The 21,928-nt window shown below is 40.4% G+C and overlaps 1 protein-coding gene across 1 annotated transcript; it reads left to right on the top strand.

Annotated features, from left to right (window-relative positions):
• The first annotated feature begins 17,834 nt into the window (after positions 1-17,834).
• Positions 17,835-21,675, top strand: LOC131237363 (probable LRR receptor-like serine/threonine-protein kinase At4g36180). The gene has a single exon (XM_058235082.1). It carries the CDS (start codon positions 17,956-17,958, stop codon positions 21,475-21,477), a length of 3,522 nt encoding a protein of 1,173 aa, XP_058091065.1. The 5' UTR covers positions 17,835-17,955; the 3' UTR covers positions 21,478-21,675.
• The last annotated feature ends 253 nt before the right edge of the window (positions 21,676-21,928 follow it).

Below are 21,928 nucleotides of genomic sequence, written 5' to 3' on the forward strand. Positions count from 1 at the left end.
ACCTGGTATGTATATGTACTTCAGGGATTTGCACTTATACACATATATTTCTATAAGTCTTCCGCTTGCTTTCTTCACTTATCCCTGAATTATATTTGCTATTTGGCTTTATCTATTCCATGTTTTATGCACTAATACAGACAACATACATCCATCATTAAATATGTTGCATAAGTGATGTTTTGGAACTTGGGAGCTGAGTTATGTTCGACCCCTGAATTTCAGGGCGTTACAGTTTTCCTATAAGGAAGATAGAGTGATTCCGATTATGCATTCATGGCATACCAGCTTAATGATTTGCCATTAAGGTAGTAGCCGGAGGATCCTTGAATGCGGAAGTTCATTCCCCAATCCACTCTATTGAATATCAATAATGAGGGTGGATTGGAAGATGAACTTCCTTGAGAGAAAGGGCTTTGGGTATATGATATAAGGTAAAACACTCAAAAGTACTCTCTTCTTTCTCTCCCAGTAACAATAGACAAGCTCTCTTTTTATAGGCAAAAAGTTCCAACGGATATAAAACAGCCGCATTTATGACTGAGTTCGATATCATCGAGCTGGGTCGATATTTTCGAGCGTATACTCTCGATTGCATGGACTTGCCACTTGATGACACAAACTCAAAGTCATACGCTTTTAAAACCTTTTGCCAACTGGTCGAGGGAATCGAAACACGTATCGATGTCATCGGATTTCGAACTCCGATTCCATCGATGCAATGTTTGATTCCTTGACATTTGAAAATGAGAGAGACTTACTTTGAAATATTTCAGGTCTATAAGAATGATCGAGGGACCTTCGAGATCATCGAAATTTGAATATCGATGATATCGGTACAGTGTCGATGCATGATAAATCCAAGGGATTTTCATTTAAGCTTGCTGGACAGTTTCTGTCCCTGTTCGATGCCATCGAAACCGTACCGATATCATCGATATTTGAATATCGATTCTATCAAGAGACCCCCGATCATAGATAGACTATCCTAAAATATTTGTTGGAAGATTTAGCACCCAAGACCGATAATATCAAGAGCCCTCCGATATCATCGATATTTGAACTTCGATGGTATCGATAACGGCTTCGATATATCGATGCACATGTGATTTTCTTCAGTAAAAACAGGGGCGTTAGAGATCTGTCTGTCGATATTATCAAGTCACTTTCGATGGACTCGAGATTCAAATATCAATGATATCGATTAGTAGATCGATACATCGATAAATCAGTCTAGAGATATGTGTGGTTGCTGGACACTTTTGTCCTCATTTCGATGATATCATTTAAGCATCGAGGACATCGATAGAGTAAGTCGATCATATCGAGATGTGTATCGATAAAAAAGACAAAGCAAGAAAAACTTAGAAATTTTCTGTTTTCGAAAAAGTTTTCTTACTTAAAAACCCTATAAGGTTCTAACTTGTTTTAAGGGTTTTATTTAACTGGTGTTTTGGGACACGGGATGTGAGGCTTAGATTTACCTGTGGTGAGCTTGCACATATCCGGTTGAGGCAGACGCTTTGAATTGATCTTCCTATGAGGCTCTGCAGTCTGACTGACCCAACACTCACGCTAATTGACAAACCAGGGCACTTTCAGAGGGAATGTAGCGTTTGCCGTTTTCCACAGAGACGAATTGCAGCCTGCAGAAATTGATGTTCAAAGAAACCCACCGTAAGAGAGGGTCTTGGATCACCGATCTGGGGGCCCAACCGGCACCGGTATACCAATCTGGACTGATCACGGGTGCCACTTCGAAGATCATACGGCTGAGACATGATCCGCCATTGAAACGGGATCACCTTCCTCATTCAAGATAACAGCTTGGGCTATGAATGTTTGCCCATTGCAGGATCCAAAGTGTCCAGACGGTAACCCGTACAGATCCATTTTGATCTACGGAGGAAAGAAGAAGAGATCTAGAAGGAGACCCGTTAGCTACGGACAACGATTTCACTGTTCCGTTTTTCTTAGTCACGCAACAGGGACTGTGTAAGGAATTCGCAGGAAGAGTCTAGAGACTCATACACCTATAAATTCTCTCCCATCCAATGATTGGAGAAAAACACAGTAAGAGAGAGAGAGAGAAGGAGAGAGAAGAAGCTTGAAGAGAGAGCTCAACGGCTTTGCTGACGGGCACCTCGTTGTAAGTTCGGGCTAGGTCCAGGGCTTCACCTAGTTATTGCCAACAGAGAAACATAAGATGGAAGAAAGAAGAAAGTGAGAGATTCCTTTAGTTTACAGTAATTTAAGTTGAGATGTTTTATCTTGTCTTTTACATACTATACTTTCATATTACTATGATTCTGTCTCTGCAATTGTTTAAATTACCACCAACAATTATTTATCCTTTGGGAATTATGGGTAAGGTGTGATTTTAATTACGTGTAATCTTTATTAATTTATGTGGGGCGATGGATGCAAGCATTGCCCTTGCCTTTACTAATTTTGTTGAGGTAGCCCTTGCTACTCTCCTCTTTTGTTAAGTTAACCATTACTACTCTCCTCTTTTGTCGAGTTAGCCACTGCAACTCTCCTCTTTTGTCGAGTTAGCTTATTGCTACTCTTCTCCTTTATTATGTTAACCTTGTGCTACCTCTCTTTAAGGCTTGGGCATGTGTTTTGGAATTTCAAAACTCCTATGATTCAATTTATTTCTCTATCGGTGCAAGTGATGTGTTAGAGGTATCACAACCAGTGATTTAAATATTATTGCGGACATAATGCATTTTGGATAGAGGCCCTATTGGTTAGCACGTAATTTCATGGGTTGGTTGGCGTAGTGCACAATTGATGTAAGTAAATCATCATGCATGTTACATCACTTCTCGAGATTGGATGTCGCAAATAGTCACTCCATGAACACATCGTATTATGTAAATCGCCTAATCGCATTATTGTGTTGACTTGAAATGTTCGCATAAATTCGCGTTAACATTAGACATACCGGTGAATCTCCATAGTTATGTGATGTGGGGTGAGTTGGGTTTTCTATTAATTACAATCCATATTGTGATGATCACTACGTATATGAGCTGCACACACTTTACTAAGCATGCATTCATATATATTGGTTGCGCATGCTGATACCTCTCATAGTGGTGGAGTACGAGACGTATCAAAACCCTTACATTACTTTTATGAATCTCATTATTGTTAATCTTAAAGGATAACCATCACTATGAGTAGGGTGTTGACCCTCTCCAACCGTACAGATGATATAGGTGATGTACAGGCTGAAAACCAAGATGACCATCTCTCTACGGAGGATTATACTGAATGAATAAGAAGATAGTTTTATGATTTAATTTTATTTATTTTTGCTGCATACTTTGATAATGTAATAAGCTCCCATTAAGAAGACATTTGATTATTTGTTAAATTCTCTTAATATTATAAAATAATAAATACAGTTGATTTTACTCTTATGAATGACTACCTTCGTAAATGTAACTGGATGTGATCTAAATGGAAAGAAAATCAATGTAAGACTTTGAAGCATCCAAATCTTTATATTATTAATACCCAGAATTCTCAAGCACGAGTATATACACGAGCTGCGAAAATTTGGGATGTTACAATAGATCTAGTACACATGGGACAATATATTAGAAGACAAAAAAGGGCTCTACCCTAAAATCCATCATTTGTTATCACTCCTATGCATTAAAAACAAATTATTACATGTGGCCAAATATTGAGACTCAAATATTGCATATTTATCCTCTTATATGCATTGTTTTTCCATGCATTCAAGTGTTAAATTGAGCTAATAAGATATGTTTTCTACATGGGAGGTGATTTTGGAACCAAAGAAGACTACATGCTTAAAACATTAAATTAAATTTCAAAGGTGATCAAGAGTGGAGCATTTAAAGATTTGAGAGCTCAAGGGATGAAGATCAAACATATTCAAGCATGTGGACCAAAGGAGATCAACTGGAAGATGAATAATGCTTGAAAACAAGTGAAGAAACCAAGGAAAAGGAGTCCTGAAAAATTTAGGGCCAGGAAAATCAAATCCTAAAATTCTATGGCCAAAAAGTCAAAATCCTAAAAACTATAGAAATGACCATTTAATCTAATTGAGGACAATTTTGATCCAATCAATGACAGTTTTGATCCAATCAAAGATGGCTTCGATCTGGTCAAGAAATTCAAGAATTTTCAAGTTTATTTGTTAGAAAAACTCTACTTTTAAATCAATCTGATCAAAGACTTCTTTGATCCCATCGACACCCATTGACCGATTGGATCGAAGCTCCCATTGATAGAAGTGTTAAGTGCATAAATCAAAGTCGGTTTGTGAATTATGGAGAGGTGCGAAAGTTGAATTTTCAAAACTATAAATTGGGGTCCCTAGGACATCACAAATGATCTTCTAAGTTTTGGCGAGAGATAGAGATAGATAAATAGATAGAGAGAGAGAGAGAGTGCTTAGGTGGAGCACCGACAAAGTTCTTTCACTTCGATTTCTTCACAAGTTCTAATAGATCTTTAGTTTTTCTTTTATTTTTGAGTTAACTATGTCTAGCTAATCTCTTAACCAAGGCTAAGGGGTAAAGCTTTCTAATTTAATTAGATGTTCTAGTTTATGCAGTTATACTTTTGGATTTGAATGATGATAGTTAATTGAAATAGATTTAGATTTTACTTTAAAGCTTTTGTGTTGTTTCATCTTTAATTCATTGTCGACTCTTGTTACGTTGTATGCTTGGGGTTGTAATTACAATGCTTGTTTAGATAATGAATCAATCTGTAAAATTCGTTTATCTATTTTAGACTCGGGCACAATAAATGCTCCTAGTGCTTCTTGAGGGAATCGCTTAATTGAAATCAACCTTGTTGGATGTTGAGATTGGTTTAACTGTTTAATCTTTCGATTAGAACGAATTGAAATCCAAATCTAGTTGACTTATAGACAAATGAATCGATGAACTATGCATTGTGATAGATGGAAGTGAATCCCTAAATCCTTAGTGCTTTATTTTTATTGTTTTCAACCTCAACCTATTCGTTGGATTAAAAATCCAGACAAACCGTTAGCTTTAGACTAGTTTTATTTCTATTTTCACTCCCTTTTGTTCGACCTCAGTCTCATTGAGAATATATTACTTTGTAGCCCTGCACTTGTGATTGACTAACATCACATCACCCAAAACATGTATCAAATGCATGTCTTTTATTGTGACATCTCACTTTAAAATACTACTAGAAATTCTCTACTTTATCATCTACATGCACCACCTACAATCCACAATCCTTATCTAACCATTAGCCAATGCATGCCTAGTTGCATATACCTTGGCCAATGCACGCTTTGCCCTCATCCACCTCAACACCCCAACGTCTATAAAAGAAAGGAGCCATTCCATTATCCCATTTTCACCCCTTGGCAAAAAAAATCCAACAAAAGAGTGTCAGAGAGCAAGAGAGGAGGAGGAGGCCTACCATCTAGATTAGAGCAAGTGGACCACCTCATCATCAACTCAGGACCATCCAAGACTCTCCTAGCTTACCCATCAACCCTGAGTTCCAAGAGGGGGATCGTACTCCATTTCTTTCCTTTATTCTTTCAGCTTTTTCTTAATTTTTTATAGTACCAGAATTTCTTCCAAGTAGCCTTTTTGGCACTTCATGGTGGGCCCCACGACTTGTAGATAAGGGTCCCACCATGGGGGGTGTTTATTCCACATATCAAAGGGACAGGATGTCCCACCGCTTCATTGTAAATGACCCCAAGTGTTTGGAAAATGGCCCCAAGTTAGAACAGACCCTTGTTTTGAAAACTGTATGCCTGATTTTTGTGATTTTGGACCAACTTTGGGCATCCATGGAGGGGCTTATCGTACGAGTTATATAGAGGCCACCACTTGGAATTTTTAACTTATATATATGCCTAAAAAAGTGATATTTTACTTCTACCTAAATAGGCCCAATTTGATTAGTAATCAGATCCCAAAATGGGACTGGCTGAAGTTGTGAAGAAAAATACTGTGCAGAAAATTCAAATAGCTATGTTTGGCCTTGTATAAAACATCGTACCTGCACATTCAGTAGGCCCCACATTTGGTTTTTTGAAGCCCATACATAGGGCTATCAGAGGATCATGTCCCCTCGCTGAATGCGAGCCTCAGGCAATCGAAAATCAGACAAAAAAATGGGGTCAACCCATTTCTGCAACTTGTTGAAAACAACATCTGTTTGAACCCGAACTAGTGTAGGCCCATATCTTATGGGTCCAGCACCTGTATATAACTTCTAGCTGCCCGTTCAGACCCTTAACATGATCCACTGATCGAGGTCGACACAAAGATCAAGTGGGACACCCTGTGGACTTCTCAACCATGGAGATCTCCCTAAGGGCCACTATAGTGTTTATTTTCCATCCAACGGTTGGGATGGGTCCCTGACCTTCTAAAAATGTTCTATATATATATATATATATATATATAACAAAAAAAAAAAAAATACAAGTGCAGCTACACATTGAGCAAGCAGCATGCAGCCTTGCACGCTGCCAGCAGGTGGGGCCCAATTGGGACCCACCCTGATGTATGTTTTGTATATCCATTCGAACATCAGATGGACCACACTATTTTAGGGAAGGGGCCAAAAATGATACAGATCCAGAGATTAGGTGGGCCATTCCGTTGGAAACAACGGTGATTTAAAACTTACCATTAGTGGCAGTTCACTAAAAGAGAAAAAATGAATATATAATGATAACAATAAAATAAGAGAGAAGGCAAAAAGGGAGGCAACACTACACCTGCACCTGACAGCGTGCAACCCTGCACCCTCCAAGGCAACAGCGTGTAAATGCAGCTGTCCACCATTTTACTGCATGTATAATTCCATATCCACACCATCCATCTGGTTGTCTAGATCATTTTAAGGCCTAGGCCAAAAAATGAAACATATCTAATCCTTTTGTGGACCGCACCACTAGAAACTGTGGGGATTTACGCCTACCGTTGAAAATTCTGTGGGGCCCACTGCGATGTTTATCTGCCCTTCCACCGGTTGATAAAGTCACGTTAAACCTGGAAGAAGGGAATACACAAATATTTGTAGATCCAGAACTCAGTGGACCGCACTACGGGACCCAACGTGATGTATGTATGTTATCAACCCGTTTCTAGTGTGTGGGCCACTTGCCATTGGACCCGCTATAATGTATGTGTTTTGTAAATGCAGCCAATTCATTTTGGCAGCCTAAGTAGTTCGCTTTGTAAGTGTCATGCATACACACCGTTGAAACCTTTTCAGACCCACTAGGATATGTGTGTTGAAAATTCAGATTGTTCCTCGGTTTTGGCAGCCCATCTGGCCCACTTTGATGTATGTTTTCTGGGCCCAAGTTAAAAATTCTTTTAGAAGCTTATTAGTCCTTATGGCAAAGCCCAATAGTGGGATCACTTCAAAGCCTAAATAAGCCATACCAATGGGCTCCTATGTAAGCTACATGTGAAGCCCAAATTGAGCCCATTTCTATAATGGATGCGTGTTGAATGTGATCATACGTGATTACTTTATGACAGTTGGTTTTAATGTTTGATTCTCTCGATTGACAATAATGTAATAAGCCCATAAAGGTATGTGATGTATGTATGATGTAGATGGCATAAGATGTATGGATGATGTAGATGTCATGAGATATATGCATGATGTCGGGATTGATGTTATCAGACCTTGATTAGGCCCATGATGAGGCCCATTGCTTATGGTATTTCGGCTTGCATCCAGTCTGTATTTGAATAAGGTAAAGGGCTTGGATGGACTTTCCATGAACAATGGGTTATGATATGAGGGTCTAAGGATCATGGTACACTTGGTATAAATTGCATAGTGGCATATAATTTTTAACCCATCATCCGTGCATAACATAATATACCCGATGACTTGCTTAATAGTTGATTACATGAGCATCTATAGCACGTATGCATGAGCACATCATGATGTCTAGGCCCCTATGGTGTTCTGTAAGCCTGGACAAGATCCAAAGGGGTTAAAGTATTTGTTATTGATATTATTATTATGATTATGGAATGATGACGGAGTTATGATTATAATTATGTATATGGTTTTAGCTATGATGTTATAGATGCGATATGTGGACAAATAAATCGTGTGGTGATGGGTCGTGGTGATGGGCCATGGGATGTGCGTATGGAAGCTTGGCCGAGCTAAGGAACGAATGGCTATAACCTTTTTTTTTTTTGGGTAGGGGTGTTGGACCAATTAAAATTTACACAAATTAACACACAAATTACTTAAGTTGATTTATCAAATCAATCTAATTAAGACAATTTAATACTAAGGCTTCCAAGCTAAAGTGGGTTCAATCACATAGGCTTTAAAGGATATGCTAATTAAACAACTAGTTTATAAATAATAGTGAGTTTGTTTGTGCATTACAAGTTAAGTGCCTAGTGTATAATTCAATTTAAGCATTCAAATTATTTAACTAATAAAATATATAAGCATGAATTAAACATGTATACAATTCACAATATAAAAAAATTCCAAGCCTATATAGTGGTTCAGTTTCCCTACTCCACTCCTGACGAACGCACTCTCATTGAGTGTACCGGTATTCACTATCGGGCGTTTTCAATAGGTTTACCGCTAACCTTTACAGCCCAACGTAAAGACCTATGTCGTACACAAGAACCTAATATACACTCTCATCGGAGGCTCCATTAGAGACTTGGTTTTCTATTGGCTAACCAACAACTTCAATCATAATCCAATGACCTACATTTATTCCTATTGGAGGCTCCTAGAGAGACTATCACATATGTACACATGCCCAATGAATTCTACCCTACACAAGAACATATTGGAGTTTGAATTACAAACTCTTATCCTTAATCTTACACAAGGAAAGAGAGTATATGAACTCACACTTGACAACTTACTTGGCAGATTGAGCCATTTATAACGTCTCTTGAGTTGCTTCTTTAAATCTCTCACATGTTTGAATTTACTCCTTAATTGCTTATATGTCTGTTGATGTCGATGATTCAACTTTATGAACAAACATCTTACATGCAATGCTCCATTCAAAGTAATCAAGGTGATGAGAGGGTGATAGAATCTCTCACAACTAATGGCATAGTTAAAATCCTAGAGGATTCACCTATAGAGGTCTTTTAAAGGATTTAAACAATGGATATGCTAATAAGATTGGGTTTAATATCTAGAAAATGGTAGAGTTCAAGATGATTTTTAAGGTGGAGGTTGGAATCCCCATTAAAGTGAAAATAAACTCTCCAAATGCTCAAGAATTGAATGCCCCTTATAAAATGTTCAAGCTCCAGCGGTAAAAAATGGCTCTATTGATGGCATTGAGCTTCTCCTCGATGGCATCGAGAAATTTAAATTTCCAGTTGAAATGTTATTGGACAGTTTACACTTCTATCCGATGCCATCGAGTGGTCTTTGATTCCATCGAGGGGACCCTTTGATGCCATCGAATGGGACCTCAATGCCATCGAGAAACTAAGATAAATATGTCAATGCTTTCCGGACAATTCTGAGTTACCTACTCGATGCCAACAAGGGGATCTTCAATGCCATTAACTGACTATCGATAGGATTGAGAACTACTCAAAAACTGTTGTTTTTGGTAAAATGTTTTCACATCAGTTTCGCACATTATTAAAACAAAATATTATTTTATTTTGGTTTAGGAATTAGAATATTTGTGTTCTAAATAAACAAGGAATACTCAAATAAAAGAGTGTTCATCATCAAATATTTCACTAATCTGAGTTCTTATTACATTCCTTATATTGTCCTTAATTCTAACATAAGATACAATTATTTATATGACATTAAAGATTAATTGAAAGAATGATTTCCGTCAAAATGACGGAAGAGTTATGCGAGTCTGAAACCCGCTTTATGCTTATTTGTATATCAATAAACTTGAATTGTCGATTTAAAGTTCTATTTACACGGCAACATGACAACTTTCCATATTGGTTGCGCGAGTCTCATGTTATGCGACCGCACAATAGGCATTTCTCCAACACTTCTCATTTTTCTTTTTTCTTTAACTTTGGGAACTCTCCTGGCCCGATATACGACTAACTAAGGTTAGTGCATGACTTCCAGGAAAGATATGTTCCGCAAATCTTCTTGACATTGATCGATCTAAGGGGATGACAATCCTAATTGCAAGGTTGTGATGTAGTTTTAACTCGATGTGATCGAGATCGAATCCTCAGTGACTTATATTGGTACGTTCTCAAAACACTTTAAAACTAAAACTAACTATAAAACTTGAATTAGAAGAATTAATAATAGAAATCTAAGTAATATAGAGAGAAAATTAACAATATAAAACACTAGAGTGTTAAGGATCCACTTCTATTCATTCTCAATGCCTAATTCACTAGATTCAATTAGATAACGCAATTTGAATCGAAGTCCTATCTTATCCAGTCAGATAATAGAGTAGTTAATTTAAAATTCACAACCCAATACAAATTTGAGATTCAATTGATTTAGTTCCCATATGAAGCATCAAGATATTGATTGCAGCGAATACAAAGTATCTATCGTGCCCGTAGTCTATGATAAATCATGAATTTTATAGATTAATCCCTTGTAAAATAGATAAGCGAACAATCTTAGCCTTCCTAAGTATCTAAAGTACTAGAAGTTGACAATAGATTAAAGTAAACTAAATCCAAAACTTTATTTAAACTAAAATCAATGAATTGTTCAACATTCAAACCATATAACTTAAATCGAAGTAAACTAGAACATTAAAAATAACTATAAACTTGACCTCTTAACCCAAAATTAATCCAATGCACTCGATATTATCCTTGCGATACTACTACCCACCCCACTATTTTTAATCAAGCTTCATCTAACTCATAGCATTTGCATAGTATAACATTCATTGCATTATCCAACTAACTTTACACCAAATTAGTTTGGAAGTAGCCTATGAGGTTTTCCGATTTAATCGAATTATACCAAATAGAAAACTTCCCAATTACTTTACATTTTTTCACCGGCATTACATACATCCATATAAGAGAAATGAATCCCAATCTTCACAAACAGTCAAGATCCTGTGAAGTAGAGACCGTACATCTATACAAGCAGAGCGAGTACCTAACACCTTCATTCTCTGTGATTGTGGTCCTTTTCTTAGAATCTCTAATTACAAAAATAAAAAATCATGTTAGAGCAAGAAATCTTCGGATCCCTACCCTAACGTTCTTATAGGGTCTAGCCAAATATAGAAACGAATAAATTAGCTACTGGTGAATTTTTTTCAAACATAATTAATCGATCATAGGTGCAAAATCCCTTACAAGAGGCAACTCGTTGAGTAAAACAGGACCTCGAGTCGAATCCAGCCTGAGATCCTAACGTTCACAATCTAGGTCCAAAGTATCTTTATCATGACACAAAGTATCCACCAGATTCTCGTAGAAATTTGGAAAGGACATCTGTAGGATCAGGTCCTTATCTTCATCATTGATCTTCACATCCACGTTCATCAATTTGCAAATAGTTTATTGAAGGCGATGATGTGCTCATTGAGACTTAATTCTTCTGCCATTTTAAGAGTATATAGTTGTTTCTTCATATATAGGTGATTGAAGAGAGATTTCATCATATATATGCTCTCCAATCTCACCCATAAGCATGCGGTAGTCTTCTCATTTATCATAATGTATAGGACACCATCGGGCAAACACAATTGAATTGTGCTCATCGCCTTTTGATCTAACTCTTCCCAGTCCATATTCTTCATAATTTTTAGGATGTTTGGCTTTAAAAGGAGTACCTGTTGTAATCCTTGCTGAATCAGGAGGGCTTTCATCTTCAACATTCGTAATTCAAATTTATTATTTCCTATAAATTTCTTTCTCTCATATTTAATATTCAATCCCTTAGAAACCATGCCTCATATTCGATCTAAAATCCCAACGTAAGCCCACGCTCTCATACTATTTGTAGTGTGCAGCTGTCACACATTAGGCGCAGATGCAACCTTAAAAAGAATCAAACAAGCAATAGAGAAACAAAAAGTACAAACAATCATAGAGAACACAATGATTTATGTGGAAAAATATTTAAGGTAAAAAAACCACGACACCAAGTGATAAAACAATCCACTATGATCAATGAATTACAAGATATAGGTGACTTATAGATTCTCAAAACCCTCATCCTTCAGGATGAAATTTCATTTTGAAATCTTAAGAAACTCTTTAGAATTCTTCCGCATTCATTCTTTTACCCTAATCCTGCATTACACCCTTTATAGAAGGCTATACACAAAATTAGAAGCAAAATCGCACACTTACACAGAAGTAGCACACGCCGTCATTCGAACCTTCGATCAAATGACATCGATCATGGATGCTTGAATTGATCAATCTCAAAATGTTTAAGCAATCGAACGTGCTAAAAAATGCCCAGAGAGCAAACATGTATTTTTCAAATAATCTCGATTGATCAAACATGTCTAAAACTGTCAAGAGAGTTAACTAGAAAATTGAATGGTATTAAATTGTATTAGATGGGATTAACATCATTATTACGCAATGATTGCATGTCTGAAAATACCATGGTATTATAGCCATCCAATCTCATGTTTGGGATAAATTTCTTGCTACAGAAAACACAGGATTAAGCAAAATCATGTTTGGTGGACCATGGAATTGTAATCAATGAACCAAATTCACAATGGATGTCATACACTTGTACACATATGTAATTAGAATGTCACGTGTAAACGGTGTATCTAGATGGATGGCATGGATAAACACATGCATCAATGTGGGGCCCATATGTGTAGTGGATTTCAAAATCCATGGAATTCCTGCATGGGACCAAATGCAATTTCATCCCGCCTAATCCCAACCTTTCCCATCCTCTCCAAATGCTGAATGGAATTGCACAGGGCCAAATGCAATTATATCCCACCTAATCCCATCTAATACCTAGCGCCAAATGCCCCCTTAATCATTTGCACTTTTTTTTTTCCCTTCTTGTCCCTAATTAAGGCCATTAGATATTTTAAAATTTTAACTATCTAACAAGTGTCCACCAACATAACATTAGATAATAAATTAAAACTTGATATGTCTAAGTTGACGCCTCTTATTAGGCAATTTGCATGGAGTTATTACCTTGTCATATGTGCAATTTCTCATAAATTTCAAACTTCCTGTGCATCATACATCACTAATGGACATGGATTAGCAACTAACTAGCTATCTCCCTATTGAACTGACATCATCAAGTTCCATGGCCTCCGGGATGAATGCATTATATTCATGTTATTTAAGAATGCTATAAGGTGGGCTTATTGATCAATGGTCTAGATTTGCCTAAAGGTTGGATAATGTAATCGGGTACACTAGTGAGTCCCACTAAGTTGTGATACATTCAGAAATTTGTATAAAGGGTGGTGTGCTACTACTGTGATACGCACTCAGTGTCTTAGAGGAACTGGGATTCTCAATTCGAGCCTTTCAGGGAGAGGAGTTTTGATGGATTTCAAATTCCCTTCTCCTCACTTGTATAAATCAGATTTGGGTCCCACAATCCATCACAACCAAGATCTGGGTCCCACAATCCATCACAACCGACCGAAGTAGTAATCCCATTGGAACTTCTCTAAGGGTGAAATGAGAGGAAGACTTTAGCATTAGGCCTATCTCCAGCAATGGCATCCCAATAACGTAAGCAATCTAGCCCTTCCGACTTCTATATCCAATGCACGACATGATCTTTTGGCAATTTTGGATTTAAACGCGGTATCCGTCCATTGAGATATGATCATTGCAAGGAGCGAGACAAATAATGAAGCACCATCCAAAGCTCAAGTAGACCCCACTAGAAAACAGTAGGGACAGTGATGGTAACAGTTGAAACCTTCCTAGGGCCCAGGATGTTTATTTGAGATCGACTTCTTTGTAAGTTCACGAAGGTATGGATAAAAGAAAAACATTGATATCAGCTTGATCGAAAACATCTATGGCTTAAGAAGCTTTTAACGCAGGCGTGAAATCCAATCTTTTCCGTTTTCGTATGGTTACACTTGAGCTCTGGATCTACGTGATTCTTCGGATCATATCCTAGAATATCTCCAAATGAATGGAAGGGGTATATACAACAGGAACATCATGGTGGACCCTACATAACCTGGTGACGTTATTTCAGTTGCCAGTGAAATCCTGAAGTTCCTGCGCATGGATGCTGGGTGGGGCCTACTGCCATGTTTGTGGAAAATCTACCCCTTTCATCCGTTTGGCGAGCTCATTTTAGGATAATAGATCTAAAATGAGTTGGATACATAACTCAAGTGGGCCACAAGGGATGGAAAATTTGGGAAAGAAATACCTACCATTGAAACCTTCCTGGTCCACCTTGATGTTTATGCACCATCCAAACCGTTTATAAGTTCATTACCACTGTGATGAAGTAAAAATACAAAATATTAGCATGAAGCAAAGCTTTAATCGCTATAAGAATATTTCAACGGTTCTCACTTAATACCCCACTGTTTCCTCTCGTGTGGCCCATTTTCGTTTGGGATCTACCTTATTTTTGGTCTAATATCCTAAAATTAGCTGGCAAAACGGATGAACGGGGTAGATCTCTCACAGACATGGCAACGGCCCCACCCAGCACCAGGAAATCCGCGTCCACTACGAAGGAATCAAATTATTTCTCCTTTACGGTCCATGATCGTCAATGAAGATCAACGGTCATTTGCATACAAGATTGAATTGGCTCCAGAAATATCCTGGATATTAAAATTTTAACCTTTTGATTTTTGGGCAACAAATGGATGGTTGAGAAGAAAAATGCGACACCTATCCGCCCTCAATTTAAAAAGTTCCAAGCTTGATCTATTGCATATTCAAATCTGAGAAATTCTTAAGGGAATCTTCCATCCACGTGGAACGAAAAAGACCAACGGTCCGGATTATCAAATTGTGGGCCCACTTGTCAGATCTGAGGACGCGCGTCGGTACATACAATTCTTCAGAGAAGTACCTCACAAGGGTTAATCATAACCCGCTAGTGGTAAAAAGTACAGAAAAAGCCGGGAAAAACTGACGATCTCAGAACGTTACTACAAGCCGGCCACCTGTACTCATTAAAAACACAAGCGCGGCTCACATGAACGTATGTCATACGTGTGAAAGATCGTGTACGTTTATAGTGCAGGCCCATTCTTTGATTGTTTCTTACCCTAGAATGATATGATTTCTCTAACAAAATAGGCCACACTTGTTCATTACATTTTATAAATTCTTTTAACGGTCTATATTTCAGTACGGGTTTTGGCCCACCTGATGAGGATACCGTCCTCAGTTTTAGAATTTTTTCGATACATGAAGGAGGATCGCGTGATGAATTGATGGATCTCTTGTACGTTTGTTTTTTCAGCATTTGTGGTGCTTGCATTTCATATGCGCGGCTGCAGTTCGTGAGATACTATTTAAGGGGGAAGTACAGAGTTGAGTTATTATTTGATAGTCTGGCAGCTAAAGACTCTTGATACGCTGTCACCATGAATTGTGCACGTTACATACATTAATTCAAATTAGACTGTCTAAATGGCGTAATCCACTGGCTTGAACACACTGTCCAAAAATCAGTTTATTTGAGCATTTCTAAACTATGATTCGTGAATAAATGAATTGTTGAAAATGGACGACTGAATATTTCATTTTCAACCATGACAAATCCGACAGTCATATATCAAATAATCTTAGTTATTGGTTCAAGAAACATCTAATTTGAATTACCTGTATGTCTGGTGTGCAATATATATAGTGATTTTTTAAGTGCCTGAGTAACGTCAATCACACTCTGCCAGAGTATCAAAACTTTTCTCAAATACAGATCCTGAATCCCTGATCCATCACAAGCCGTCTAGTCTCGTCATGCGCGGTTAGATTAGATGGGTCAGAACCGTCAAACTGGTGGGCCCTACCATCTATGAGTGATGTTTATAAATTATTCAAGATTTAAAGATCAAATCCGTATATCTTAAAAAGTGCACAGCAATATCCATCCGTTGTATTTGGATTATTTAACCATGGCCCCCAATCCAAGTCCGCGGACTCTGATTGGTCACCACCCACCTAGCTGGTGGAAAAGCTCCGTGGGCCCCATGATGTCTTTATTTTATCCATTTGTCTGGAAACGGCCTGGCTACTCCCCCTGCCACCAGCCCCGTGGCTGTGGACGGTGATCTGTCGGCCCCACCATGATGTATGTGTTTCATCCATTCCATTCATCCATTTTCACAGATCATTTTAGAGATTTATCCCAAAAACTGAGAGGGATATAAATCACAGGTGGACCACACTGCAGGAAAACAATAGCTATTGAATATCCACCATTTAAATCCTCCTAAGGCCCACTGTACTGTTTATTTGACATCCAATCTGTTGATTAGGTCATACAGACCCAGATGAAGAGAAAAAAACAAAGATCAGCTTGATCCAAAACTTTTATGCCCTCAAAAAGTTTTTAATGGTAGACGTTCATTCAACATTGTTTGCCGTAATGTGGGCCATTTGAGATAGGGATTCACGTAATTTTTTGTCTTATAGCATAAAATGGTCTATAAAAATAGATGGACGGCATGGATGAAACACATACATCATGGTGGGGCCACGGAGCACCGACCACCAGCCATTGGCTGGTGGGGGTAGATTAAAAGCTCAAGTAGACCGCACCTTAGAAAGTTAGTAGGGATTGAATGCAGACCGTTGAAAACTTCTCAGAACGCTAAGCGTTAATTCCCATGGTTTGGTCCACTTAAACTTTGGATCTGCCTCATTTGTTGGATCATGTATTAAAATGAGCTGGATAAATGGATGGACGGTGTGGATGAAACACATACATCATGTTGGGGTTCACATAGCTTTTCCACCAGCTAGCTCCGTGGTGTTGGGGTCATCATCCAATCCGAGTCCGTTGCATAGGGTCTATAAACACTATTCACGTTCAGGACCTGGTACTCTATCAATTTTAATACGGGAGTTTTGTCTTGTAGCCTGAAACTGAGATGGTTGATACGGAGGCATTTGGAACCATACACAGGAAATAAATCAACTCTTTTAAACCGTCCATATTACGGGATCCAATGTCGATAGGTTGACAAAAAAGACCCAGATTGATTAAACGGTCCTATCTTCTGATTAATGAGCGATTATGTTGAACTAGGTCCGTTGACTATTTTCATTTCTACCTACCAATCAGCAAGCTAGAAAATCGAATCCATGTAATTTTTATTTCCACAAGCTATCTAATATTGAGGTGCATGATTTTAATTGTTTAATTTAAACTAATATATGTAAAGCATGCGTATCAAGTATCAACTTCACCAGAGTATTAAAGCTATGAGAAAAAAAATTCAATGCTCAGGCAAAGCGTGATTGATGATACACAGCCACTTAGAAATTGCATACGCATCTTCCGAAATTAACGGTCCCATGTATCGAGAAGCAAAAAGTACAGTTCTGACTTTCTGATTGGTGCACATTTATTGGACGGTCAAAATGAGAAACATCCAACGGTCCTCTTTCAATAAACAAGTGTCCACAAATCAGAGGTTAGGATGGTGTAATCCATCTAAAATTTGGAATCATTACTTAATAAAAGTGAGTTCTAAAATTCAGTCGCTTTCGTTTGAGTTGATGTACGTCAGGTGTATAATTTCTGACTGCCTGCGTATCATGTGTCATACTCTGCCAGAGTATCAAATAATTCTCCGTTCTAACAGGGTATCTTTTTCAAAGGGATTTGGGAAAGAGGGAAAGAGAAAACGGAAAATGAGCGAGGGAAGGAGAGCGAGAAGCTACAGCAAACGGCATCCCTATTTTCGGGCTCTGCATATTATCAAAGGCTAATGTAGATGACCTATTCCTTCTATCAGACAATATGATGCAGATTCTTTCTTCTTTCCTGTCTCTATTCCTCTTCCTCACCACCATTTCCACAAACACCTTTCATTCCACCTCCGCACAGCAGCAGCAAATCCCTCCGTCTGAAATCCAAGCCCTAATGTCCTTCAAGCTCAACCTCGATGATCCTCTTGGCGCACTCAATGGCTGGGATTCATCCACCCTAAACGCTCCTTGCGACTGGCGAGGTATCCTCTGCTCGACGGCCGGCCACGTCCTCGAGCTCCGTCTCCCGCGCCTCCGACTCTCCGGCCCGATCACCGATCGCATAACCGACCTCCGGGAGCTTCGCAAGCTGAGCCTGCGATCGAATCTCCTGAATGGGACCATCCCTGCAGCGATCTCCGCCCTCTCCCGCCTCCGGGCCATGTTCTTGCAGTCGAATGCGTTGTCGGGCCCACTGCCGCCGCAGATCGCCAACCTTACGGGCCTCCAGATTCTCAACCTGGCCCAAAACCGCCTCTCTGGCGACATCTTTCGTCTCCCGCCCAATCTCCGCTACCTCGATATCTCCTCCAATGCCTTTTCCAGCTCCATCCCCAGCAATTTGTCCTCCTCGCCCGGCCTTGAGTTCATCAATCTCTCCTTCAATCGCTTTGGAGGCCAGATCCCCGCCTCCATCGGAAACCTCCAACAGCTCCAGTATCTCTGGCTTGATTGGAATCTGCTCGACGGAACGCTCCCTTCTCTTCTTGCGAACTGCTCCTCCCTCCTACATCTGAGTGTACAAGGCAATGCCCTTCGTGGCGTTCTGCCCGCTGCAATCGGCGACCTTCCCAGCCTTCAAGTTCTTTCCCTCTCCCACAACAACCTGTCGGGCCCCATTCCTAACTCTGTCTTCTACAATGCCATCTCCGATACTCATCCCTCTTCGCTGCGGATCGTCCAGTTGGGTTTCAATGCGTTCACGGAGCTAGTTCCGCCTGCGAGAGCTCCGTTCTCGAGCTCCCTTCAGGTTCTAGATCTTCAGGAGAATCGGATTCAGGGAGAGTTTCCGTCATGGCTGGTGGCGAATGCATCGAACCTGACGGTCTTGCATCTTTCCGGAAACTCGTTCCGGGGTTCCGTGCCGATTGAGGTAGGCCGTCTCTCGCAGTTGCAAGAGCTGAGGTTAGCGAGAAATGAAATGGATGGAGAGATCCCGGCGGAGATTCGAAGGTGCGCATCTTTACAAGTTCTTGATCTCGAAGACAACCGCTTCTCAGGTGAGGTCCCGGCATTTCTTTCGGAGCTTACTGATTTGAGGACTTTGTCCATTGGCGGCAATCTGTTCTCCGGTCAGATTCCGCCGAGTTTCGGAAATCTATCCAAGTTGGAAGTGCTTTCGCTGGGCGTGAACCGTCTGACTGGATACCTGCCGGAAGAACTGATGGGATTGAGCAATGCCACTCTCTTGAATCTCAGTAGCAACAACTTCTCCGGCAAGATCCCTGAAAGCATCGGCAACTTGCGAGGTTTACAGGTTTTGAATATGAGCAGGAGTGGTTTCTCTGGCAGGATTCCGACCAGCATTGGTAATCTATTGAATCTGAGAGTGCTGGATTTGAGTGGCCAGAATCTGTCCGGCGAGCCGCCAATGGAGCTATCTGGGTTGCCGAATCTGCAGGTTCTCGAGCTAGCTGATAACTCGTTTTCCGGCAATGTCCCAGAAGGTTTCAGCAGTTTGTTGAGCTTACAGGCCCTGAATCTGACATCCAATGCCTTCTCCGGCAGCATTCCTATGACATACGGGTTTCTCCAATCTCTGGCGATTCTCTCCCTCTCCGGCAACAACATATCGGGCGGAATTCCAGCAGAGCTTGGTAACTGTTCCAATCTTGAAGTATTACAGCTTCACTCAAACCATTTAACTGGTCGGATTCCTGCAGATTTATGTCGCCTTTCCCATCTGCGTGAGCTCGATCTCAGCCAAAATGTCATCACAGGCCAACTCCCACCGGAGATTTCCAAATGCTCTTCGCTAACTTCTCTTCGATTGCAGCGTAATTACATTTCGGGTGTAATACCCGACTCGCTCTCAGACCTATTGAATCTAACAGTGTTGGATCTCTCTGCAAACAACTTCTCTGGCCTGATTCCGGATAGTTTGACACATCTAACTGGCTTAAGATACTTCAATGTATCTCGGAACAACCTTGAAGGAGAGATTCCGGCAATGCTGGGTTCCCGATTCGATAACCCATCAGCATTTGCTATGAATCAGAACCTGTGTGGCAAGCCATTAGCAAGGAAGTGCGATCATGCAAGAGGTGGCAAGAAGAAGAGCCTGAGATTGATTCTTTGGATATGCATTGCAGCTGGAGTAGCTTGCATTTTAGCACTGTGTTGCTGCTACTGCTGTGTTTTTGGGCTCTTACGATGGCAGAAGCGGCTCCGAGATGGCGGAGCTGCAGGCGAGAAGAAACGAAGTCCGGCCCGAGCGAGCTCAGGGACAGGGGATGTTAGCAGTGGAGAAAATGGTGGGCCGAAGCTGGTGATGTTCAACAACAAAATCACTTATGCAGAGACAGTTGAAGCAACGAGGCAATTCGACGAAGAGAACGTTCTCAGCAGGGGACGGCATGGAGTGGTGTTCAAGGCCTGCTTTCAAGATGGGACAGTGCTCTCCATTCGCCGCCTCCCTGATACAAGTGGTCGGATGGTTGAGGAAGGAGCTTTCCGGAAGGAGGCTGAGTCGCTTGGGAAGGTGAAGCACCGGAACCTTACAGTCCTCCGAGGCTATTACGCAGGTCCTCCACCTGACGTTCGTCTCCTCGTCTACGATTACATGCCCAATGGCAACCTTGCCACCCTTCTCCAGGAAGCATCTCACCAAGACGGTCATGTGCTCAACTGGCCAATGCGCCACCTCATTGCTCTTGGGGTTGCTCGTGGGCTCGCCTTCCTGCATGCTGAATCGATGGTCCATGGAGATATCAAACCACAGAACGTGCTTTTCGATGCTGACTTCGAAGCCCACCTGTCTGATTTTGGGCTAGACAGGCTGCTGGGTGTTGGGCCAGCAGCAGCAGCTGCTGAAGCATCTACTTCTTCGACAATGACGCCGGTGGTCGGATCGCTTGGTTATGTATCACCAGAGGCCGTGCTGACAGGGCAAGCGACAAAGGAGGCTGATGTCTACAGTTTCGGAATTGTGCTGCTTGAATTACTGACTGGAAGAAGGCCAGTGATGTTTAGCAGGACAACTCAGACGGCGACGACACGGCCCGGCGAAGCAGATGATGATGATGCTGATGAGGATATAGTGAAGTGGGTGAAGAGGCAGTTACAGAGGGGTCAGATATCGGAGCTTTTGGAACCTGGTTTGCTGGAGCTGGATCCTGAATCGTCGGAGTGGGAAGAGTTCTTGCTGGGGGTGAAGGTGGGGCTGTTGTGCACTGCTCCAGACCCTCTCGACCGTCCATCCATGGCTGATATCGTTTTCATGCTCGAGGGCTGTCGTGTGGGCCCCGACATTCCCTCCTCTGCCGATCCAACCTCCCACCCATCTCCCACATGAACTGATACGATATTTTCCGATACGCTCTTTCGGTGTCGGTGTCAGCGTTTCGTTCCGCGCCTTTTTTGCCTTTTTCTTTTTCATTTTTTTTTTCATTTTTTTTTTAATCCATCGTATTTTCTATTTTTTTTTTTGGGTTTAATTGTCTTTTTTCGGCAAAATGTTATTCCACCTGAGCTGTTTTTCTTTGAGGCTTTTGACCTGGAATCTGGCCTAAGACTCCGTGTTAGATCAGCAAGCATTAAGAAAAATTGTGGTGACGATTAAACCTTACACTTTTAAGGCAATCCAGACGACACAAATTGCTGAGCCAGCTGTTGTGGACCATCCATTTGATGGTCATGAATTGAATTTTTAGAATTTGCTTGAGCATAGAGTTACATGAGCCACAGTTGGATGGTTCGGTGATGGACATCAATGAATGATTTCCACGTGAGGGAAATGAGTCACA

Source organism: Magnolia sinica, chromosome 2 (genome assembly GCF_029962835.1).
Source record: "Magnolia sinica isolate HGM2019 chromosome 2, MsV1, whole genome shotgun sequence".
NCBI classification, from domain to species: Eukaryota; Viridiplantae; Streptophyta; class Magnoliopsida; order Magnoliales; family Magnoliaceae; genus Magnolia; species Magnolia sinica.